General features: G+C 44.7%; 1 protein-coding gene across 1 annotated transcript in view; it reads right to left on the bottom strand.

Annotated features, from left to right (window-relative positions):
- Positions 1-745: 745 nt before the first annotated feature.
- LOC138854988 (uncharacterized) overlaps positions 746-20,480 on the bottom strand; it is a 76,021-nt gene continuing 56,286 nt past the window's right edge. The window contains exon 2 of the mRNA XM_070101444.1: positions 746-6,842. Coding sequence (XP_069957545.1) covers positions 5,018-6,259 — 1,242 coding nt within the window. The 5' untranslated portion in view covers positions 6,260-6,842 and the 3' untranslated portion in view covers positions 746-5,017. The remainder of the gene's footprint in view (positions 6,843-20,480) is intronic.

Below are 20,480 nucleotides of genomic sequence, written 5' to 3' on the forward strand. Positions count from 1 at the left end.
TTACCTAATAATTTCCTATCTATGAAGTATTGATATTCAATATGGTGAGATTAGATGTAATCTATATTCTTAAAGGAGACACTTACTTTCTCAAGGGAGGGGCACTGATGCCGGTGTGGGGCTTTTGATCCAAGGAAGAGGATACATGATTCAAGAAATCGTACCCCTTCAAGGGAGGTTCCTTGATACGGGCGAGAGGCTCTTGATCTAGGGAATTGGATCTGTGATCCAGTTCCCTGAATTAAGCCTATATACCTCCCCCCACAGACGCTGTATAATCCCTACGGGTTTAGCGCTCCTCAATAATAATCAAGGAATCGTAATAACACGATTGTAAATCAATCATCCCCCACTGGGGGAATGGGAGGTAATGAGTCTTGATCCAGGGAAGGGGAGGAGAACTCTAATTCCTTGAATCTTTTTTTTTTTTTTTTTTTTTATATTTTATTTAAACCATGACATTACAAAATATAATATGTAAAACTCATTTAAGTCGATAATTAACACAATCCTCCCTACAGCTAATATTACACACCACACTTACAACTCCGTGTGGGTACACCCCCCCCTCCCTGCTCCCTCATCCTATCACTTAACCCAAACCTGTTGGAGCTACCCAACAGAATTACATGATATGAACAACACTTTTATATACACATCCCTCGAAATGGTACTTAATAATCGACTACAGACCATACAATGCATTGCACTGAACATATTATACAGACATATTACCCCCCCCCTCCGTGGTTATCCAACCACCCCACTATTTACAACCTAACATACTATAAACAATGAATGTTGCCTAATCTAAAGTCACACAGCAATGATCCAACATTAATTTATGTAATTGTCCTAATGGTTCAGTTACATAACAATATGTATTACATAACAAAGGTGATATAGAAAAGTCACAAAGACATACAAAATTACTACAAAACCATAAGAATAAACTTAGTCTCAAAATCCAACACATGTAAGCCTTTACACATTTAAACATGCAATTCCAGTGTTAAAACAATAACACAGCTTCAACTATGACATTCAAGCTCTATACAGCTTATATGGACATTACATAGTACTATTGACAACAATACAACAACATAAAATATAACCATGACATAAGTAACACATAAAGACTGTGCCTAGCACGCACCTAACCACAAAAACCTATAACACCACTGTTGCCCAACTTTATTACACTATCTGACGTGCATTAACCTCTTTACTCTCAAAACAAAACTGAATTGCAGAACACCAGTGACGAACAATAATGCACAGACATTAATACAAACATATCACATCATATCTCTGGACACCGTGCATGATCACAGCATCAACACTATGCAGTGCAAGGCACCTAGAAAAACAAGTTGGAGCAAATACATGCAATTATTATAGCAAATCTCCAAATTACAATGTCATTACCGTAAATCAATATTACCACACACAATATGTATAATAAGTATAAAGTCCAGTCACACAAAAACTGGCCAGCTCCACAGGTGCGCACCCGTGGTCCACATATATTCACTCATGCATCACTCATCCAACACTCTCGCAAAACTTTTGTTATCCATTACCAGGGAGGCAACCCTGTTTTCACCCCTGACTTCCCTACCCCAGCAACACTTTCCAATCATACCCTCCCCTCCCTCGTCTATTACAAGTCTAATAAAACCTGTAACGTAAGTTGCCTATATCCCTCTGAAAAATCCTTCACCCACCTCCTCCCATAAATTTCCTTATTTCTACATACCGTTTTATAGAACGTTAACGCTAACACCCTCCTCTTCACCTCAGTAACCTGTTTGCCCCGCAATCCCCACACTATATAGATATAATCTGCCATAATGTACCCCACAGCTCTGATTACACTTTCCTCCCAACCCCCCACGTCGAGACTTAATGCTCTCAATACAGAAATTCCTTTACCTCCTATCCTATTTATCACCCTATTTAACCACCCCTTGACACTCCTCAGTCCATCACAAAAATATACTACATGAAAAGCCGACTCCTCCCCACCACATATCCCGCACTCCCCCCCGTCAACGACTCGTCTATCCCGTAGAACCACACCCGACGGTAAAATGCCATGCAGAAAACGATACATTACATCCCGAACACGAGGTTGCAACCTCATCCTACTCAACCTATTCCATATACTTCCCCATGCATACATGGGGAAAATTCCCTCTACAGGCGCTACAACCCTCCCGGCTAACAATCTACACAACCTACCTATTTTAACCTTTGCTGGCTCTCGATCCCACGCCAGAGCCCTCAACACAGTTTCACACTCGTGCAACTCAACGCCTGTATACATCCGTTGCAATCTGTTATGGATCCTGGCCAAACCCCCCCCACCCACACTTTCCCTCATCACCTCCCTTTTAATGAAGACACATTTGACCCTCCGCTTTAAGTCCAGCAATCCCAGCCCCCCCTTACTTACAGGTAACATTACCACATCCCTCTTAATCCAATCACAGCTCGAACCCCACAAGAATTTAAAAACCTTCCTAAGTATGTTCGTTATTGCTGGCCCAGTTAATGGGAACACGGCTGCCACGTGCCATACTTTGCTATACAGTAAGCTATTAACAACAATGGCACGCTGCACAAGGGTCAAATGATAAGGTCGCAATGCACCCAAGCGTCCCTGAATCCTTTCTACCATCCTAAGCGAGTTTTCCATGCGTGCCACAGGTAGATCGTCTGCATAAATAAGACCGCAGATTTTTAACGAATGCACCTGCCTCCTCACAACTGCACTACCCCAATCAACCCTACCCGCCCAAGCTCCTAACCCCATGACCATCGATTTATCTGAATTTACCCTCATACCAGTTGCCCCTGCGAACATTTGTACTACCCCGTCTAATGTGTCCATTGACATCCCCTCCCTGATCAGAACAGTTGTATCATCCACATACCCAATTAAAACTGGCCAAACCCTCGCAACCTCACACCCTGGTCCCTCTACGTGACCCATACGCTGCTCCATCAATCTATAAAAGGGGTCCTGTACGCACGCAAACAATAATTGTGACATAGGACACCCCTGCCTAAGTCCCCTACCCATTACAATCTTCCCACCCAATCGACCATTAATCTGTACCCTCGCCATTGCACCTCCATACAACGCCTCAACCCAGCCCACTATTTCTTCCCCAAACCCCTGACCCCTGAGGATGGCTTTCAATGCTTTCCGATCCACTCTATCGTATGCCCCTTGCCAATCGAGCGCCACCAAACCTCCCTCCCTCCCCCCCCCTTTTGCCTCCACGAAATCCCTAAGTAACCCATGCCCCTCCACCATAGACCTCCCTGGCAAACCAAACTGAGTTTTTGATACTACCCGCCCTACCACACACTTGACCCGATTTCCCAAAATCTTCGCAAACAATTTATAATCTGCGCATAACAACGAGATCGCCCGATAATCCCGAAGCGTATGCTGCCCCTTACCCTTCGGTACCAATACAACGACAGCCGTTGCCTGCTTCTCACCCAGCTCACCTCTCTCCTTCATGCAATTTAATAACCTAACCAGAAAATGCCTCAATAATTCCCAATGCTGCTGATAAAACTCTGCCGGGAGTCCATCAATTCCCGGTGCTTTGCCCTTTCGCATTCCACTTAAAGCCCTCCATATTTCCCCCTCAGTTATTTCCCCACCCAGTGCTTCCCTATCACTGTTACGCAACTGACATACCACACTCCCACACACCTGTTCTAAAACCCCATCCTCTACCCCTTCTCGTTGCCAGTACTTCTCATACCACTTGTCAGCAAACGCCCCCATTCCTTCCGTAGCTTGTATGACCTGCCCCTCCCTGTACCCTCCTATCGATTCATGAACCTCCAACCATGGAATAGTCATTGCCTGCTGTCTTTGTTTCTGCCTACGCAATACGCACGATGAAGGTCTATCGCCCCATAACACCTCTTCCACCCCCGCCTGTACCCTCACCGCTTGGAACCTCTCATCCTGTACCTCACGCAGCCTCCCTTTAATTGCCATAATTTCATCCATTGGATAAGTGCCCGCCACCGCCCCCCTCGCATAACAACCCCGTAATCTATCCTCCAAATAGTTAGCAAGCCCATATTTTAAAGAATTGATACGTTTCCCTTCCTTTACGTAATATTGCTTAATCCGTTCTTTAGCCACACCATCCCACCACATCACCACATCCTCTACCCCTTTTATCTCTGCACGTAACCCCCCCCACAGCGTCGCAAATCCCTCTATCCCCTCCTCATCACCTAACACACTTGTATTTAATTTCCAATATCCCCTAGATATACCTGCTAGTGACTCCCACGCCACCTCTGCTACTACCGCCCGATGATCCGAATAAGCTACTTCTATTGTACGGAAAAATGTCAACCCAACCCCTTGAGATATATACAGCCTATCCAACCTAGCAGCGTAACCCCGTCTTACAAAAGTGTGCTCTACCTCCCACGCCCCTCCTCCAACCGCATCCCGCAACTGAATATCCCTCAAAAGATCTCGCAAGGCCGCCGACACGTGCCCCGCCCCTTTTGGTTCCACGTCAGCCCTCCTAATAACGCAGTTCCAGTCGCCACCAACGATGGCCACTGCAGGTAAACCACGTAAGAAGAAAACTAGTTCTTCACATACAAAATCCCTTTTTACCCTCACATCATTTTCCGCTGGTGCATACACACATACAAAGGATACCCGCTGTCCCATCCACCACCCATCCACGCGCAATACTCTTCCCCCTCCCCCCCCCTCACTTCTTAGCAACACAAACGGGCTTGCCTCCCTGATCAATATACCCACACCACCTTTCAGACGTGCAGATGGCAGAGTCATGACCTGAAACCCCTCCACCTCGAGCACTCTTCCCTCCTTGAAATTGTGTTCTTGCAGGAACACTACATCCACCCTATATTTATACAGAAACATTCGAAACCATTCCTTCTTCACACTATTACACAGTCCATTAACGTTCACAGTCATACACCTAAGGCCTCTTTATAGTTTCCAACCCTTCCTCCTCTCTTCATTCATCCCAGGGCCTCCTGCCCCAGAGCCAGCACAAGGCTTCACACCATCAACCCCTCCCCCTTTTTTGCGATGCCTCTTATCGTGACTGCTTCGACATTGCTCTTCCTTCCTCCCAGACCTCTGCGCCGGCGTCAGGACATCATCTGAGTCTGACGCCGCCGCTCTCTTCCTCGTGATGCCCTCCACTTCCATGTTATCTTCAGAGGTTCCCTCACGATGAACCTCTACCTCCACCACGCCCCGTACCACAGCACACGGCGACAACTCTCTCTTACTAGTTGGCCCGTCAACCCTGCTATGTTTTTTATCCTTACATTCCTCTACAGGCACCGCCGTGTCTCTCACCAGCTCAGGAACAACGTCCACTGCAGGCGGTGTCAATGTCCTTAACACTTCCTGAAGCTCTTCCTCTAGAGCCTGCACCTCCTCCTGCACTTGCACTTCTGTACTTTTCCTGTGAGTAGTAACAGATCCTTTTACATCACAGCTTACCTCACACATGCCATTCTCCTCTTTGGAATCCTCCACCTCTTCACTCCACAAGCGCCCAGGCCCTGGCTTGCGCACTGGGCTCTCAACAGCTATCACGCTGGTAACTGGTGCTTCACCAGTTTGCGCTGGCGCCCTCCTCAGCTTCACGCACTCTGCCGCCATATGGTCGTACGCCCCACATATTCTGCACGTACGTCTCTGTCCGGCATACGATACCATAACTTGCGTCCTGAAGTCCTCCAACACGACGTAAGACGGTATGGGATGTCTCAGAGTCATCTTCAGGGAAAAGGTACCCTCCGGACGTCCCATGTAAGCACCTGCCGTCCACTTGCCCTTTTGTGCCAGATGTACGGTTCCATATGTCTCAAAAACACTCCTTATGTCAGCCTCATCTGCCTCAAAAGGGACATTACGTATCTTAACCCACGTAAAGTGGCGAGATACGTCGATCAAACGCACCTTCACAGCTGGAGTAGCGTCAAGACTCACGTCTTGGAACCTCGTCACCAAAGACTCATACACGGACGTAGAATTCAGTTTGACGAAGATTCTATAAGCCCCATTCAGGGCTACACCATACACCTCATCGTCCTGGATTCCATAGGTCTCCCTAATGATTGTTGGGAGTAAGACTTGCACTGAAGAGGGTGAAATCGCCCCACGAAGCAGCTCAATACCTATGGTATTTACGCGCCTCCTCACACTCAGCGCCATGTTGATACAAGGTAGCTCGCCTGAACAGCAGAGGGGTGCAGCGCACAACCTCACTCGACCATGGTCAGGCAGCGAATGTGTCAAGAGCCCTTCATCGACTTTTAAAGACCCTTGGGGGGGGTAGAGACTAACGAGTCACGCATTAATTTTAATAGTAAGTTTATTTAGGTACAATTTTATCAAATTTATGAATAATTACAAGTCATACAGAACACCGTGTGTAAATTATCTGACAATTCGAAAAAAGTCAAACACGTGACTTATTTCCGTTTACCAAGGCCATCTATGGGAAATATTTTTGGCATACCTGGAGGTTATTCCGGGGATCAACGCCCCCGCGGCCCGGTCCATGACCAGGCCTCCCGGTGGATCAAGGCCTGATCAACCAGGCTGTTACTGCTGGCCGCACGCAGTCCAACGTACGAGCCACAGCCCGGCTGATCCGGCACTGACTTTAGGTATCTGTCCAGCTCTCTCTTGAAGGCAGCCAGGGGTTTATTGGCAATTCCCCTAATTCTTGATGGGAGGCTGTTGAACAGTCTTGGGCCCCGGACACTTATAGTAAAATACCTTAGCAATACAGCTGTGAAAAAAAATATATAGACTTTAGCATATCAACAGCTGTGTCAGAGTAATTTTTTAATTAATTTTACAAGTAACCTGACACATCAGTGACATCATACTACACCTGACTTCACTATATCTGACTTTCCTTCAGTTATATCAGCTCTGTTTTTATATACTTTATATTAAACTGAAGCTGTTAGTAAGTTATTATTATTATTAAAGATTCGCCGGTATTCTCCCGGCCCGGGCCTTTTCCAAGTGGTGGCCCGGCCTTGGCTCCCTCTTTAGGGAGTATCTGAGACCTAAGTCTCCCATGGGAGGAGGCACAAGTACCTCCTCATCTTTGGGACCGACTGTCCCCAGGCCTAGCCACAAGCTAGGCCTCTTTGGTCTGCCATCCCCGCCCCAAGGGGACAAATGGGAATGACAGTCTTGTGAGCTACAAGCTCTGGCTCAGGCACCTACCCTACCCTAGAAGATCTGGGCATGGTGTCGATGTTAGTAAGTTTATGTACGTACAGGTATACATAAATACAGTTACACGAATTATCATACATAATACATGTGTGTAAATTACCTAGGAGAACCCAAAAAAAGGCAGACAAGTTACATATATAATAATAATATCTTTATTTACTACAAGTACATGCACAAGGTATATAGGCCTAGCTGACATCAGTGACATACTATTATACAGAAAGTCCCTTGTTATGCTGAGCATTTCGGACACATTAGGTCAGTGTCCCAGGATGTGACCCACACCAGTCCACTAACACCCAGGATGTGACCCACACCAGTCCACTAACACCCGGGACGTGACTCACACCAGTCCACTAACACCCAGGATGCGACCCACACCAGTCCACTAACACCCAGGATGCGACCCACACCAGTCCACTAACACCCAGGATGCGACCCACACCAGTCCACTAACACCCAGGATGTGACCCACACCAGTCCACTAACACCCAGGATGCGACCCACACCAGTCCACTAACACCCGGGATGTGACTCACACCAGTCCACTAACACCCAGGATGCGACCCACACCAGTCCACTAACACCCAGGATGTGACCCACACCAGTCCACTAACACCCAGGATGTGACCCACACCAGTCCACTAACACCCAGGATGTGACCCACACCAGTCCACTAACACCCAGGATGTGACCCACACCAGTCTACTAACACCCAGGATGCGACCCACACCAGTCCACTAACACCCAGGATGTGACCCACACCAGTCCACTAACACCCAGGATGTGACCCACACCAGTCCACTAACACCCAGGATGCGACCCACACCAGTCCACTAACACCCAGGATGTGACCCACACCAGTCCACTAACACCCAGGATGTGACCCACACCAGTCCACTAACACCCAGGATGTGACCCACACCAGTCCACTAACACCCAGGATGTGACCCACACCAGTCCACTAACACCCAGGATGTGACCCACACCAGTCCACTAACACCCAGGATGCGACCCACACCAGTCCACTAACACCCAGGATGCGACCCACACCAGTCCACTAACACCCAGGATGACCCACAACAGTCCACTAACACCCAGGATGCGACCCACACCAGTCCACTAACACCCAGGTACCCATTTTATTGATAAGAACATAGACACTGTTTACCTTGTGTGATTAACAAATATCTTACTACATATAAGAAAGTTTTAAATGGTGCCATTGGAATATATAGCTAGCAAATAGTCGTAAATACATTTAATGGGAATAGAGAGTGCTACAAGAGGCCTATTACAATACTGCTCCATGCTTAGCAGGTTCTATTATCTTCCTTATAGTGCTACAAGAGGCCTATTACAATACTGCTCCATGCTTAGCAGGTTCTATTATCTTCCTTATAGTGCTACAAGAGGCCTATTACAATACTGCTCCATGCTTAGCAGGTTCTATTATCTTCCTTATAGTGCTACAAGAGGCCTATTACAATACTGCTCCATGCTTAGCAGGTTCTATTATCTTCCTTATAGTGCTACAAGAGGCCTATTACAATACTGCTCCATGCTTAGCAGGTTCTATTATCTTCCTTATAGTGCTACAAGAGGCCTATTTTTTTTATTTTATTTAAAAAAACAAGAGGCCTATTACAATACTGCTTCATGCTTAGCAGATTCTGTTATCTTCCTTATATGTTCTGTAACACACTGGTAAAGTCTCACTCACACCTGACCATTCACACTCATCTCTGCCTAACTTATTTTGAAACCTATCCCAGGAATTTACCTCAGTGACGCTGCTTGGTAGTTTTTCCATTCATCTATATATGTATTGTTGCCTAGCGGGTCTTTTATTTGCCTTTATATATTTATATTTAGACTGAGGGACTGACCACCTCAAAACTTTAAGGGTGATGGACTGATTACATCGTCTTCAAGTATCTTCTGCTTCTATCAACTTTTCTGTACTCGACTGAAGAAGCCTACTGTGTAGGCGAAACGTTTCGAAATAAAGATACCTAACTGTTGCATATGTGTCTTACCTATTTGCTAGCTTTAGCTTTATTCCAACACCTTATTACAATTTTTTATGGTTGCCAAGTAATCACCTTCATGCACTAGATGCTTCAAAATTTGGTTCACTGTTTACACTGTCTTTTTTTAGGTTATCCCTGGTATTTTACACATGTTATTGTGTTTGATAATTGTACTTATGTGTACCTGTACCTAAATAAACTTACTTATATGACCTAACTAGGTTGGGGCATTGGTTTGGGCTGGTGTTGGACATGGACCTGCCTTGCATGGGCCAGTAGGCCTGCTGTAGTGCTCCTTCTTTCTTGTGTTCTTATATCTGGTCATTATCATAACTAGAGGCAAAATAGTCCGAACAAAACTATTAATAAATTATTATACATTTTCAGTTATAATTACCACATTAACATTATAGCCTATATATTCCTTTGTATTTATGTCCCACATAATTATTAGGATGTTATTTCGTTCCATAGATTTTTGGATATATAAGAAAAAAATATTGTTAGAATTGTAGGTAGACTAGTCAGAAAATGGGTCAGTAGGTCATCGTCAGTACTCCTCCATCATGTGTTATTAACGCAAAGAGCAGGGCAGTGGAGGTGGAACAGTGGGTTGTGGAAGAGGTGGAGGGTTCCTTTGTGTTGGAAGGGGTGTTGGGGGCTCCTTTGTGTAGGGGGTTGCTTTGTGTAGGGGCTGCTATGTGTAGGGGGGCTGCTTTATGTAGGGGTGTGGAGGTAGGTTTGTGTGAGTGTGGGTAAGTCACTCTGACCTATTCTGGGTTATCCTTGGTAATTCGCACTATACATGATTTATTTATTTATTTATTTATTAATTTGAACATGATACAGAAAAATACAAAAGAATACAATTGAGTGCAACATGCCAAAGCCCCTTGTATGCAGAGCATTATGGGCAGGCTTAAAATTAACTTAAGATCAACTAAGCTTACCTATTAGGAACAGGTACACATAAGTACGAACCTAGGTTATAAGTAAGCACTGAGGGGTTGATGTGTAGGTTAGGTTGTGCAGGTAGGTAGGTAGGATGGTTTGGTTAAGAAATTAGACATTCATGCAACATATGGAAATCTTTATTTGAGGAATGTTTCGCCACACAGTGGCTTCATCAGTCCAATACAAAGTAGAAATGGGTAAGGAGAGGAGGAGATTGAGGTAATCAGTCCTTCAGCCTGGAATCGGTGTTCTGTCCATCACTCTTGTAGGAAGTACAACATAGGGCCAGAGTATATAAGTCACCTCTCTGGCCCTATGCTGCACTTCCTACAAGAGTGATGGACTGAGCACATCGATTCCAGGTTGAGGGACTGATTACCTCAAACTCCTCCTCTCCTTACCCTTTTCTACTTTGTATTGGACTGATGAAGCCACTGTGTGGCGAAACCTTTCTTCAATAAAGATTCCCATATGTTGCATAAGTGTCTCAATTCTTCAACTTATCGGTTTTCAAAACCATTTATCACAGGATGGTTTGTGTGACAGATTGTGATGGTTTGTGTGACAGGTTGTAATGGTTTGTGTGACAAGTTGTGATGGTTTGTGTGACAAGTTGTGATGGTTTATGTGACAGGTTGTAATGGTTTGTGTGACAAGTTGTGATGGTTTGTGTGACAGATTGTGATGGTTTGTGTGACAAGTTGTGATGGTTTATGTGACAAGTTGTGATGGTTTGTGTGACAAGTTGTGATGGTTTGTGTGACAAGTTGTGATGGTTTGTGTGACAAGTTGTGATGGTTTATGTGACAAGTTGTGATGGTTTGTGTGACAAGTTGTGATGGTTTGTGTGACAAGTTGTGATGGTTTGTGTGACAAGTTGTGATGGTTTATGTGACAAGTTGTAATGGTTTGTGTGACAAGTTGTGAAGGTTTGTGTGACAAGTTGTAATGGTTTGTGTGACAAGTTGTAATGGTTTGTGTGACAAGTTGTGATGGTTTATGTGACAGGTTGTAATGGTTTGTGTGACAAGTTGTGATGGTTTGTGTGACAGGTTGTGAAGGTTTGTGTGACAAGTTGTGATGGTTTGTGTGACAAGTTGTGATGGTTTGTGTGACAAGTTGTGAAGGTTTGTGTGACAAGTTGTGATGGTTTATGTGACAGGTTGTAATGGTTTGTGTGACAAGTTGTGATGGTTTGTGTGACAAGTTGTGATGGTTTATGTGACAGGTTGTAATGGTTTGTGTGACAAGTTGTGATGGTTTGTGTGACAAGTTGTGATGGTTTATGTGACAGGTTGTAATGGTTTGTGTGACAAGTTGTGATGGTTTGTGTGACAGGTTGTAATGGTTTGTGTGACAAGTTGTGATGGTTTGTGTGACAAGTTGTGATGGTTTGTGTGACAAGTTGTGATGGTTTGTGTGACAAGTTGTGATGGTTTGTGTGACAAGTTGTGATGGTTTGTGTGACAAGTTGTTATGGTTTGTGTGACAAGTTGTGATGGTTTGTGTGACAGATTGTGATGGTTTGTGTGACAAGTTGTGATGGTTTGTGTGACAGATTGTGATGGTTTGTGTGACAAGTTATGATGGTTTGTGTGACAAGTTGTGATGGTTTGTGTGACAGGTTGTGATGGTTTGTGTGACAAGTTGTGATGGTTTGTGTGACAAGTTATGATGGTTTGTGTGACAAGTTATGATGGTTTGTGTGACAAGTTATGATGGTTTGTGTGACAAGTTATGATGGTTTGTGTGACAAGTTGTGATGGTTTGTGTGACAAGTTGTGATGGTTTGTGTGACAGGTTGTGATGGTTTGTGTGACAAGTTGTGATGGTTTGTGTGACAAGTTGTGATGGTTTGTGTGACAGGTTGTGATGGTTTGTGTGACAGGTTGTGATGGTTTGTGTGACAGGTTGTGATGGTTTGTGTGACAAGTTGTGATGGTTTGTGTGACAGATTGTGATGGTTTGTGTGACAGATTGTGATGGTTTGTGTGACAAGTTGTGATGGTTTGTGTGACAGATTGTGATGGTTTGTGTGACAAGTTGTGATGGTTTGTGTGACAGATTGTGATGGTTTGTGTGACAGGTTGTGATGGTTTGTGTGACAGATTGTGATGGTTTGTGTGACAGATTGTGATGGTTTGTGTGACAAGTTGTGATGGTTTGTGTGACAGGTTGTGATGGTTTGTGTGACAAGTTGTGATGGTTTGTGTGACAGATTGTGAAGGTTTGTGTGACAGGTTGTGATGGTTTGTGTGACAGATTGTGAAGGTTTGTGTGACAAGTTGTGATGGTTTGTGTGACAGATTGTGATGGTTTGTGTGACAAGTTGTGATGGTTTGTGTGACAAGTTGTGATGGTTTGTGTGACAGATTGTGATGGTTTGTGTGACAAGTTGTGATGGTTTGTGTGACAAGTTGTGATGGTTTGTGTGACAGATTGTGATGGTTTGTGTGACAGGTTGTGATGGTTTGTGTGACAGATTGTGATGGTTTGTGTGACAAGTTGTGATGGTTTGTGTGACAAGTTGTGATGGTTTGTGTGACAAGTTGTGATGGTTTGTGTGACAGATTGTGATGGTTTGTGTGACAAGTTGTGATGGTTTGTGTGACAAGTTGTGATGGTTTGTGTGACAAGTTGTGATGGTTTGTGTGACAGATTGTGATGGTTTGTGTGACAGGTTGTGATGGTTTGTGTGACAGATTGTGAAGGTTTGTGTGACAGGTTGTGATGGTTTGTGTGACAAGTTGTGATGGTTTGTGTGACAAGTTGTGATGGTTTGTGTGACAAGTTGTGATGGTTTGTGTGACAAGTTGTGATGGTTTGTGTGACAAGTTGTGATGGTTTGTGTGACAGGTTGTGATGGTTTGTGTGACAGGTTGTGATGGTTTGTGTGACAGATTGTGATGGTTTGTGTGACAGGTTGTGATGGTTTGTGTGACAAGTTGTGATGGTTTGTGTGACAGGTTGTGATGGTTTGTGTGACAAGTTATGATGGTTTGTGTGACAGGTTGTGATGGTTTGTGTGACAAGTTGTGATGGTTTGTGTGACAAGTTGTGATGGTTTGTGTGACAAGTTGTGATGGTTTGTGTGACAAGTTGTGATGGTTTGTGTGACAAGTTGTGATGGTTTGTGTGACAAGTTGTGATGGTTTGTGTGACAAGTTGTGATGGTTTGTGTGACAAGTTGTGATGGTTTGTGTGACAGGTTGTGATGGTTTGTGTGACAAGTTGTGATGGTTTGTGTGACAGATTGTGATGGTTTGTGTGACAAGTTGTGATGGTTTGTGTGACAAGTTGTGATGGTTTGTGTGACAGATTGTGATGGTTTGTGTGACAAGTTGTGATGGTTTGTGTGACAAGTTGTGATGGTTTGTGTGACAGATTGTGATGGTTTGTGTGACAAGTTGTGATGGTTTGTGTGCCAGATTGTGATGGTTTGTTTTTGTGGTTGTAGGGGTCGATACATAGCTCCTGGCCCCGCCTCTTCACTGGAAGAGGGTGTGTGTGGCCCAGGATAAGGACAGAAGAGGACAGAGAGATGAATGTATCACACAAGGTCTCCCCACAGTCAAGATCTAAATCTTCTTCATTGGAAAATACCTTTATATCTACAAAGTACAGTACAGTACACTCTTAACAAGAGTTAAACCGACATGTATTAACTCTTTAAGCGGAGTAAAACAGTGAGTTAATATAAACCTCAGAATAATATGACCAAGTTTATCTGGGTACAAGTCATAATTACACCCAAAAAAAGCTCCATTATAAGCCAGGTTACTAACCATAGCTTCCAAAATATAGAACTGTCAATAATCTCCAGTATTTTTTTTTTATTCGCCGGTATTCTCCCGGCCCGGGTCTTTTCCAAGTAGTGGTGACCCGGCCTTGGCTCCCTATCTGAGGAGTGTCTCGAGACCTAAGTCTCCCATGGGGGGAGGTACAACTACCCCCTCATCTTATATTATAACCTCTATATTATAATAATAAGGTAAAAGGACCCCAATGGAAATAAGTCACTCTGTCTGTCTTTTTTGGGTTATCCTAGGTTGTCTACACATATGCTGCTATGTATGATAATTCTATGTAACTGTATTTGTGTATACCTGAATAAATTTACTTACTTACTTAATCTTTGGGACCAAGTGTCCCCAGGCCTAGCCACATTCCCCGCCCTCACGGGGCTCGTAGAGAGAAGCTAGGCCTCTGGTCTGCCATCTACCCCGCCTCAAAGGGGCTCGTGGGGATGGCAGTCTTATGAGCTGCAGGTGGTAGCAAGCTCAGGCATCTACCAGTAAAATTAATATTTATTGACATATGGAGGACTGAATAAGTCCAGCTGAGAGAGATAAAACTGAAAAAAGACATCACTAAATATACAATATTTTTTTGGGTAACCACACTGGCTGTCTCCCATCAGGGTAGTATCTAGTGTCCTTTTCGTAATTATATTGAACGGCTACGTCATGCAATGCTGCTAAATATCCTAGGAATGCAGGTTTCCTGGGAAGAAATTAAGAAAAATGGAATTCATTTTTTTAAGGCAGTGACGTGGAGGGGGGGCCGCCCTCTGACGTCACATATACATTTCCGCTTCTCAATAGACCTTATGAAAATAAACCAAAATTCCACCACATCGTTAACCTACAGGAATATCTACGTAAACTTCGTTAACAATAAGAAACTTCGCTTTTTTTGTGTGTGTGTAACATAAGGCGGTGAGAAACATTATTGGAACTGCCATATTGGATCATCTTCTCCGCTGTAACAATAAAACCAATAGCTTTAAATGCCCAAAAAATGCCTAGTGGTGAATACCAAATTTTCTCAACTGATTTTTATATATTGGTTAACTTTAGAAACTAATAAACTAGGTTCTTATACTCCCGGTAAACTGACCTTGAAAAAAAACATCATATTGGCCATATATCACAGCTGTTTCTAAAATAATCCATATAAACACAAAATACAGTCCTTCTTATATAATAAAAATGGTAAGCACGACGTCCATAGGTGAGAAAAACCGAAGAAAAACGTAAAAATGTGCAGAGAAAGTGAGGTAATAGGCTGGAGTCAGGGGTACCAACCCTACCGAGGAGAAGCAACACGTGGTGTATGGTTCACCACGTGGGTCCCCACTCACGTGGTTTTATACAACTTATTTCCACTTATACACCAGTTTGTATGCAGTTGTATGATGCATTGTATGCTGTGGCGTGCGTGGGATCTGTATTTGCTGTGATTTGGTGCTCGAGGAGGCGACCATATGTTGTTGATGGTATTGATCGCCCCGTCAATGGCTAACCTAATTTGCTGTGGGAGAAATACTACGATGTCCCCTTCAAGGCGGGCCCCTTGATGCCGGCGAAGGGGGCTCTTGATCCAGGGAACTGGGTTTTGATTCAGGGAATTGGGTGTTGATTCAGGGGACTGGGTCTTGATTCAGGGAACTGGGTGTTGATTCAGGGAACTGGGTGTTGATTCAGGGAACTGGGTCTTGATTCGGGAACTGGGCCTTGATCCAGGGAACTGGGTGTTGATTCAGGGAACTGAGTGTTGATTCAGGAGACTGGGTCTTGATTCAGGGAACTGGGTGTTGATTCAGGGAACTGGGTGTTGATTCAGGGAACTGGGTCTTGATTCAGGGAACTGGGTCTTAGATTCAAGGAATTGGGTCTTGATTCAGGGAACTGGGTCTTGATTCAGAAAACTGGGTCTTGATTTGGGAACTGGGTGTTGATTCAGGGAACTGGGTCTTGATTCAGGGAACTGGGTTTTGATTCAGGGAACTGGGTCTTGATTCAGGGAACTGGGTCTTGATTCAGGTAACTGGGTCTTGATTCAGGGAACTGGGCCTTGATTCAGGGAACTGGGTCTTGATTCAGGGAACTGGGTCTTGATTCAGGGAACTGGGTCTTACATTCAGGGAACTGGGTCTTGATTTGGGAACTGGGTCTTGATTCAGGGAACTGGGTCTTAGATTCAGGGAACTGGGTCTTACATTCAGGTAACTGGGTCTTAATTCAGGGAACTGGGTTTTGATTTGGGAACTGGGTCTTACATTCAGGGAACTGGGTCTTGATTCAGGGAACTGGGTCTTGATTCAGGGAACTGGGTCTTGATTCAGGGAGTCGACTGGGTGTTGATTCAGGGAACTGGGTCTTGATTCAGGGAACTGGGTCTTACATTCAGGGAACTGGGTCTTGATTCAGGGAACTGGGTCTTGATTCAGGGGACTGGGTGTTGATTCAGGGGACTGGGTGTTGATTCAGGGAACTGGGTCTTGATTCAGGGAACTGGGTCTTGATTCAGGGAATTGGGTCTTGATTTGGGAACTGGGTCTTGATTTGGGAACTGGGTCTTGATTCAGGGAACTGGGTCTTGATTCGGGGAACTGGGTCTTTATTTGGGAACTGGGTCTTGATTCGGGGAACTGGGTCTTGATTCGGGGAACTGGGTTTCGATTTGGGAACTGGGTCTTGATTCAGGGGACTGGGTGTTGATTCAGGGAACTGGGTCTTGATTCAGGGAACTGGGTCTTGATTCAGGGAATTGGGTCTTGATTTGGGAACTGGGTCTTGATTTGGGAACTGGGTCTTGATTCAGGGAACTGGGTCTTGATTCGGGGAACTGGGTCTTGATTTGGGAACTGGGTCTTGATTCAGGGAACTGGGTCTTGATTCAGGGAACTGGGTCTTGATTTGGGAACTGGGTCTTGATTCAGTGAACTGGGTCTTGATTTGGGAACTGGGTCTTGATTCAGGGAACTGGGTCTTGATTCAGGGAACTGGGTCTTAGATTCAGTTGACTGGGTCTTAGATTCAGGGGACTGGGTGTTGATTCAGGGAACTGGGTCTTGATTCAGGGAACTGGGTCTTGATTTGGGAACTGGGTCTTGATTCAGGGAACTGGGTCTTAGATTCAGGGGACTGGGTGTTGATTCAGAGAACTGGGTCTTGATCTAGGGAACTGAGTCTTGATTCAGGGAACTGGGTCTTGATTCAGGGAACTGGGTCTTACATTCAGGGAACTGGGTCTTGATTCAGGGAACTGGGTCTTGATTCAGGGGACTGGGTCTTGATTCAGGGAACTGGGTGTTGATTCAGGTAACTGGGTCTTAGATTCAGGGAACTGGGTCTTAGATTCAGGGAACTGGGTCTTAGATTCAGGGAACTGGGTCTTAGATTCAGGGAACTGGGTCTTAGATTCAGGGAACTGGGTCTTAGATTCAGGGAACTGGGTCTTGATTCAGGGAAGTAAGTCTTGATTCAGGGAACTGGGTCTTAGATTCAGGGAACTGGGTCTTAGATTTAGGGAACTGGGTCTTGATTCAGGGAAGTAAGTCTTGATTCAGGGAACTGGGTCTTGATCTAGGGAACTGAGTCTTGATTCGGGGAACTGGGTCTTAGATTCGGGGAACTAGGTCTTAGATTCAGGGAACTGGGTGTTGATTCAGGGAACTGGGTGTTGATTCAGGTAACTGGGTCTTAGATTCAGGGAACTGGGTCTTAGATTCAGGGAACTAGGTCTTAGATTCAGGGAACTGGGTCTTGATTCAGGGAAGTAAGTCTTGATTAAGGGAACTGGGTCTTAGATTCAGGGAACTGGGTCTTAGATTCAGGGAACTGGGTCTTAGATTCAGGGGACTGGGTCTTGATTCAGGGAACTGGGTGTTGATTCAGGGAACTGGGTCTTAGATTCAGGGAACTGGGTCTTGATTCAGGGAAGTAAGTCTTGATTCAGAGAACTAGGTCTTGATCTAGGGAAATGGGTCTTGATCGTTCCTTGGATCAAGGCCCACCAGGCATAATGGATATCACCAGCAGACTTCGGCTGCCTTTAAGAGGAATCTGGTCAGATGCATAAAGCCAGTACCAGACCAGCCGGGCTGCAGTTCGTACGTTGGAATACGTGCGGCAAACAGTAACAGCCTGGTTGATCAGGCCCTGATCCACCACGAAGCCTGGTACTGGACCGAGCCGTGGGGGTGTTGACCCCCACCCTCCAGGTAGCAGAACAATGCCAGCACTGCCACCACACAGCCACTGATACATAAGAAAGAAGGAACACTGTAGTAGGCCTACTGGCCCATGCGAGGCAGGTCCAAGTCACCTACCGGCTTATGCCACTGACCCAACCTAGTCAGGTTCAGGTCACATTCACTTAAGGAAGGAACACGGCATCTGACCTAGTAGCACAAGCTAGTCAGGTCCAACTCACACCCACCCACACCCACTCATGTATTTATCCAACCTATTTTTAAAACTACACAACGTCTTAGCTTCTATGACGGTACTCGGGAGTTTGTTCCACTCATCCACAACTCTATTACCAAACCAGTGCTTTCCTATATCCTTCCTGAATCTGAATTTTTCCAACTTGAAGCCATTGCTGCGAGTCCTGTCATCTTACCACCACCTCCACCTCAAAAAATAATACATAGATCCATAATACACTTATGGATCTATGATGCACAGCCATTCTTGTTTTTATGTGCCCATGTGTGTGAACTGTCAGGACAATGGTAAAAAAATTTGTACACCCTGGGAGTGGTAATGTCTGAGGATCTCACTTTCAAGGATCACAACAGTGCCACGATCACACGTGCAAAGAAAATGATAGGATGGATAATGAGAAGGTTCAAAACGAGAGATGCCAAGCCCATGATGATCCTTTTCAAATCACTTGTTCTCTCTAGGCTGGAATACTGCTGTACATTAACATCTCCATACAAAGCAGGTGAAATCGCAGATCTAGAGAGTGTAGAGAGATCCTTTACTGCACGTATAAGTTCTGTCAAGCACCTTAACTACTGGGAACGCTTGGAAGCACTTGACTTATACTCGTTGGAACGCAGGAGGGAGAGATATAATATACACTTGGAAAATTCTGGAAGGAATGGTCCCAAATCTGCACACATAAATTACTCCCTACGAATGCAAAATACCCCCGATTAAAAGTAGGGACGCCATTGGTACACGAAGAGAAAAAAACGTAAGTGTCCGGGGCCCAAGACTGTTCAACAGCCTCCTACCAAGCATAAGGGGAATTACCAATAAACCCCTGGCTGCCTTCAAGAGAGAGCTGGACAGATACCTAAAGTCAGTGCCGGATCAGTCGGGCTGTGGTTAGTACGTTGGACTGCGTGCGGCCAGCAGTAACAGCCTAGTTGATCAGGCCCTGATCCACCGGGAGGCCTGGGAGTGGACCGGGCCGCGGGGGCGTTGACCCCCGGAATAACCTCCAGGTAGGTAGTGGTTGATGGTTGGACTCAGAGCCAGGCGAGACCTATGGAAAAGTCTCCCAGCACCTGTTTTCCATGTTTACCTAGTTCCATGGAAACATAAACACATATGCAGTTTAATGTGATCCTTTATTGACAACGTTTCGCCCACACAGTGGGCTTTTTCAAGTCACACACAGATCTACCTGGGGTGGAAGGTACGGGAGTATTTATAGTCAGGTTCAGAATGTTGAGGTCAGGTGGAGAATGCTGCATCTGATGATCTACCGAGTCTTGGGTAGCTTGGCAGGGGTATTGGACAAGTTGTGAGTAGACCTTTTGCAGTGTTCTACTGCAGAAGGTCTACCTAGTTCCATGTTACCTACTCCACGATGCGAGTCATTCACATCCTAAGAATGATTAAGAAGCACAGTGTATTATTATTATTATTATTATTATTATTATTATTATTATTATTATTATTATTATTATTATTATTATTATTATTACTATTATTATTATTATTATTATTATTATTATTATGGGGACGGTAAGTATGTTTATTGAGACACAGGTACACATAAATATAATTATCATACATAGTGTAAATTACCAAGAATAACCACCCAAAAAAAGTCAGCGACTTATTTCCATAAATCCTCAAAGGCCCCCACTGTAAATAAGCCACACTGCCTGGCTTTCTCAGTCTTAATAACACAAGTATTAAAACCGATAGTTTTTTTAATTAACGTCTCTGGACGAGGGCGTCACCACGTGATCATGACACTCGTTATGTGATGTTTCCAGAGAAATTAACTGGAATAAAATACGGAGATTTTACGTAGTGAGACTCGGAGTCTTACTTCTCCAGGGATTCTTATAGACTCCCAACCGGTGTTATATTTGATGGGACTTTGGGAGGGTCAACGCCCCCGCGGCCGGTCCGTGACCAGGCCTTGAAATTAAT

The sequence above is a fragment of the Cherax quadricarinatus genome, chromosome 77 (assembly GCF_038502225.1).
Source record: "Cherax quadricarinatus isolate ZL_2023a chromosome 77, ASM3850222v1, whole genome shotgun sequence".
NCBI classification, from domain to species: Eukaryota; Metazoa; Arthropoda; class Malacostraca; order Decapoda; family Parastacidae; genus Cherax; species Cherax quadricarinatus.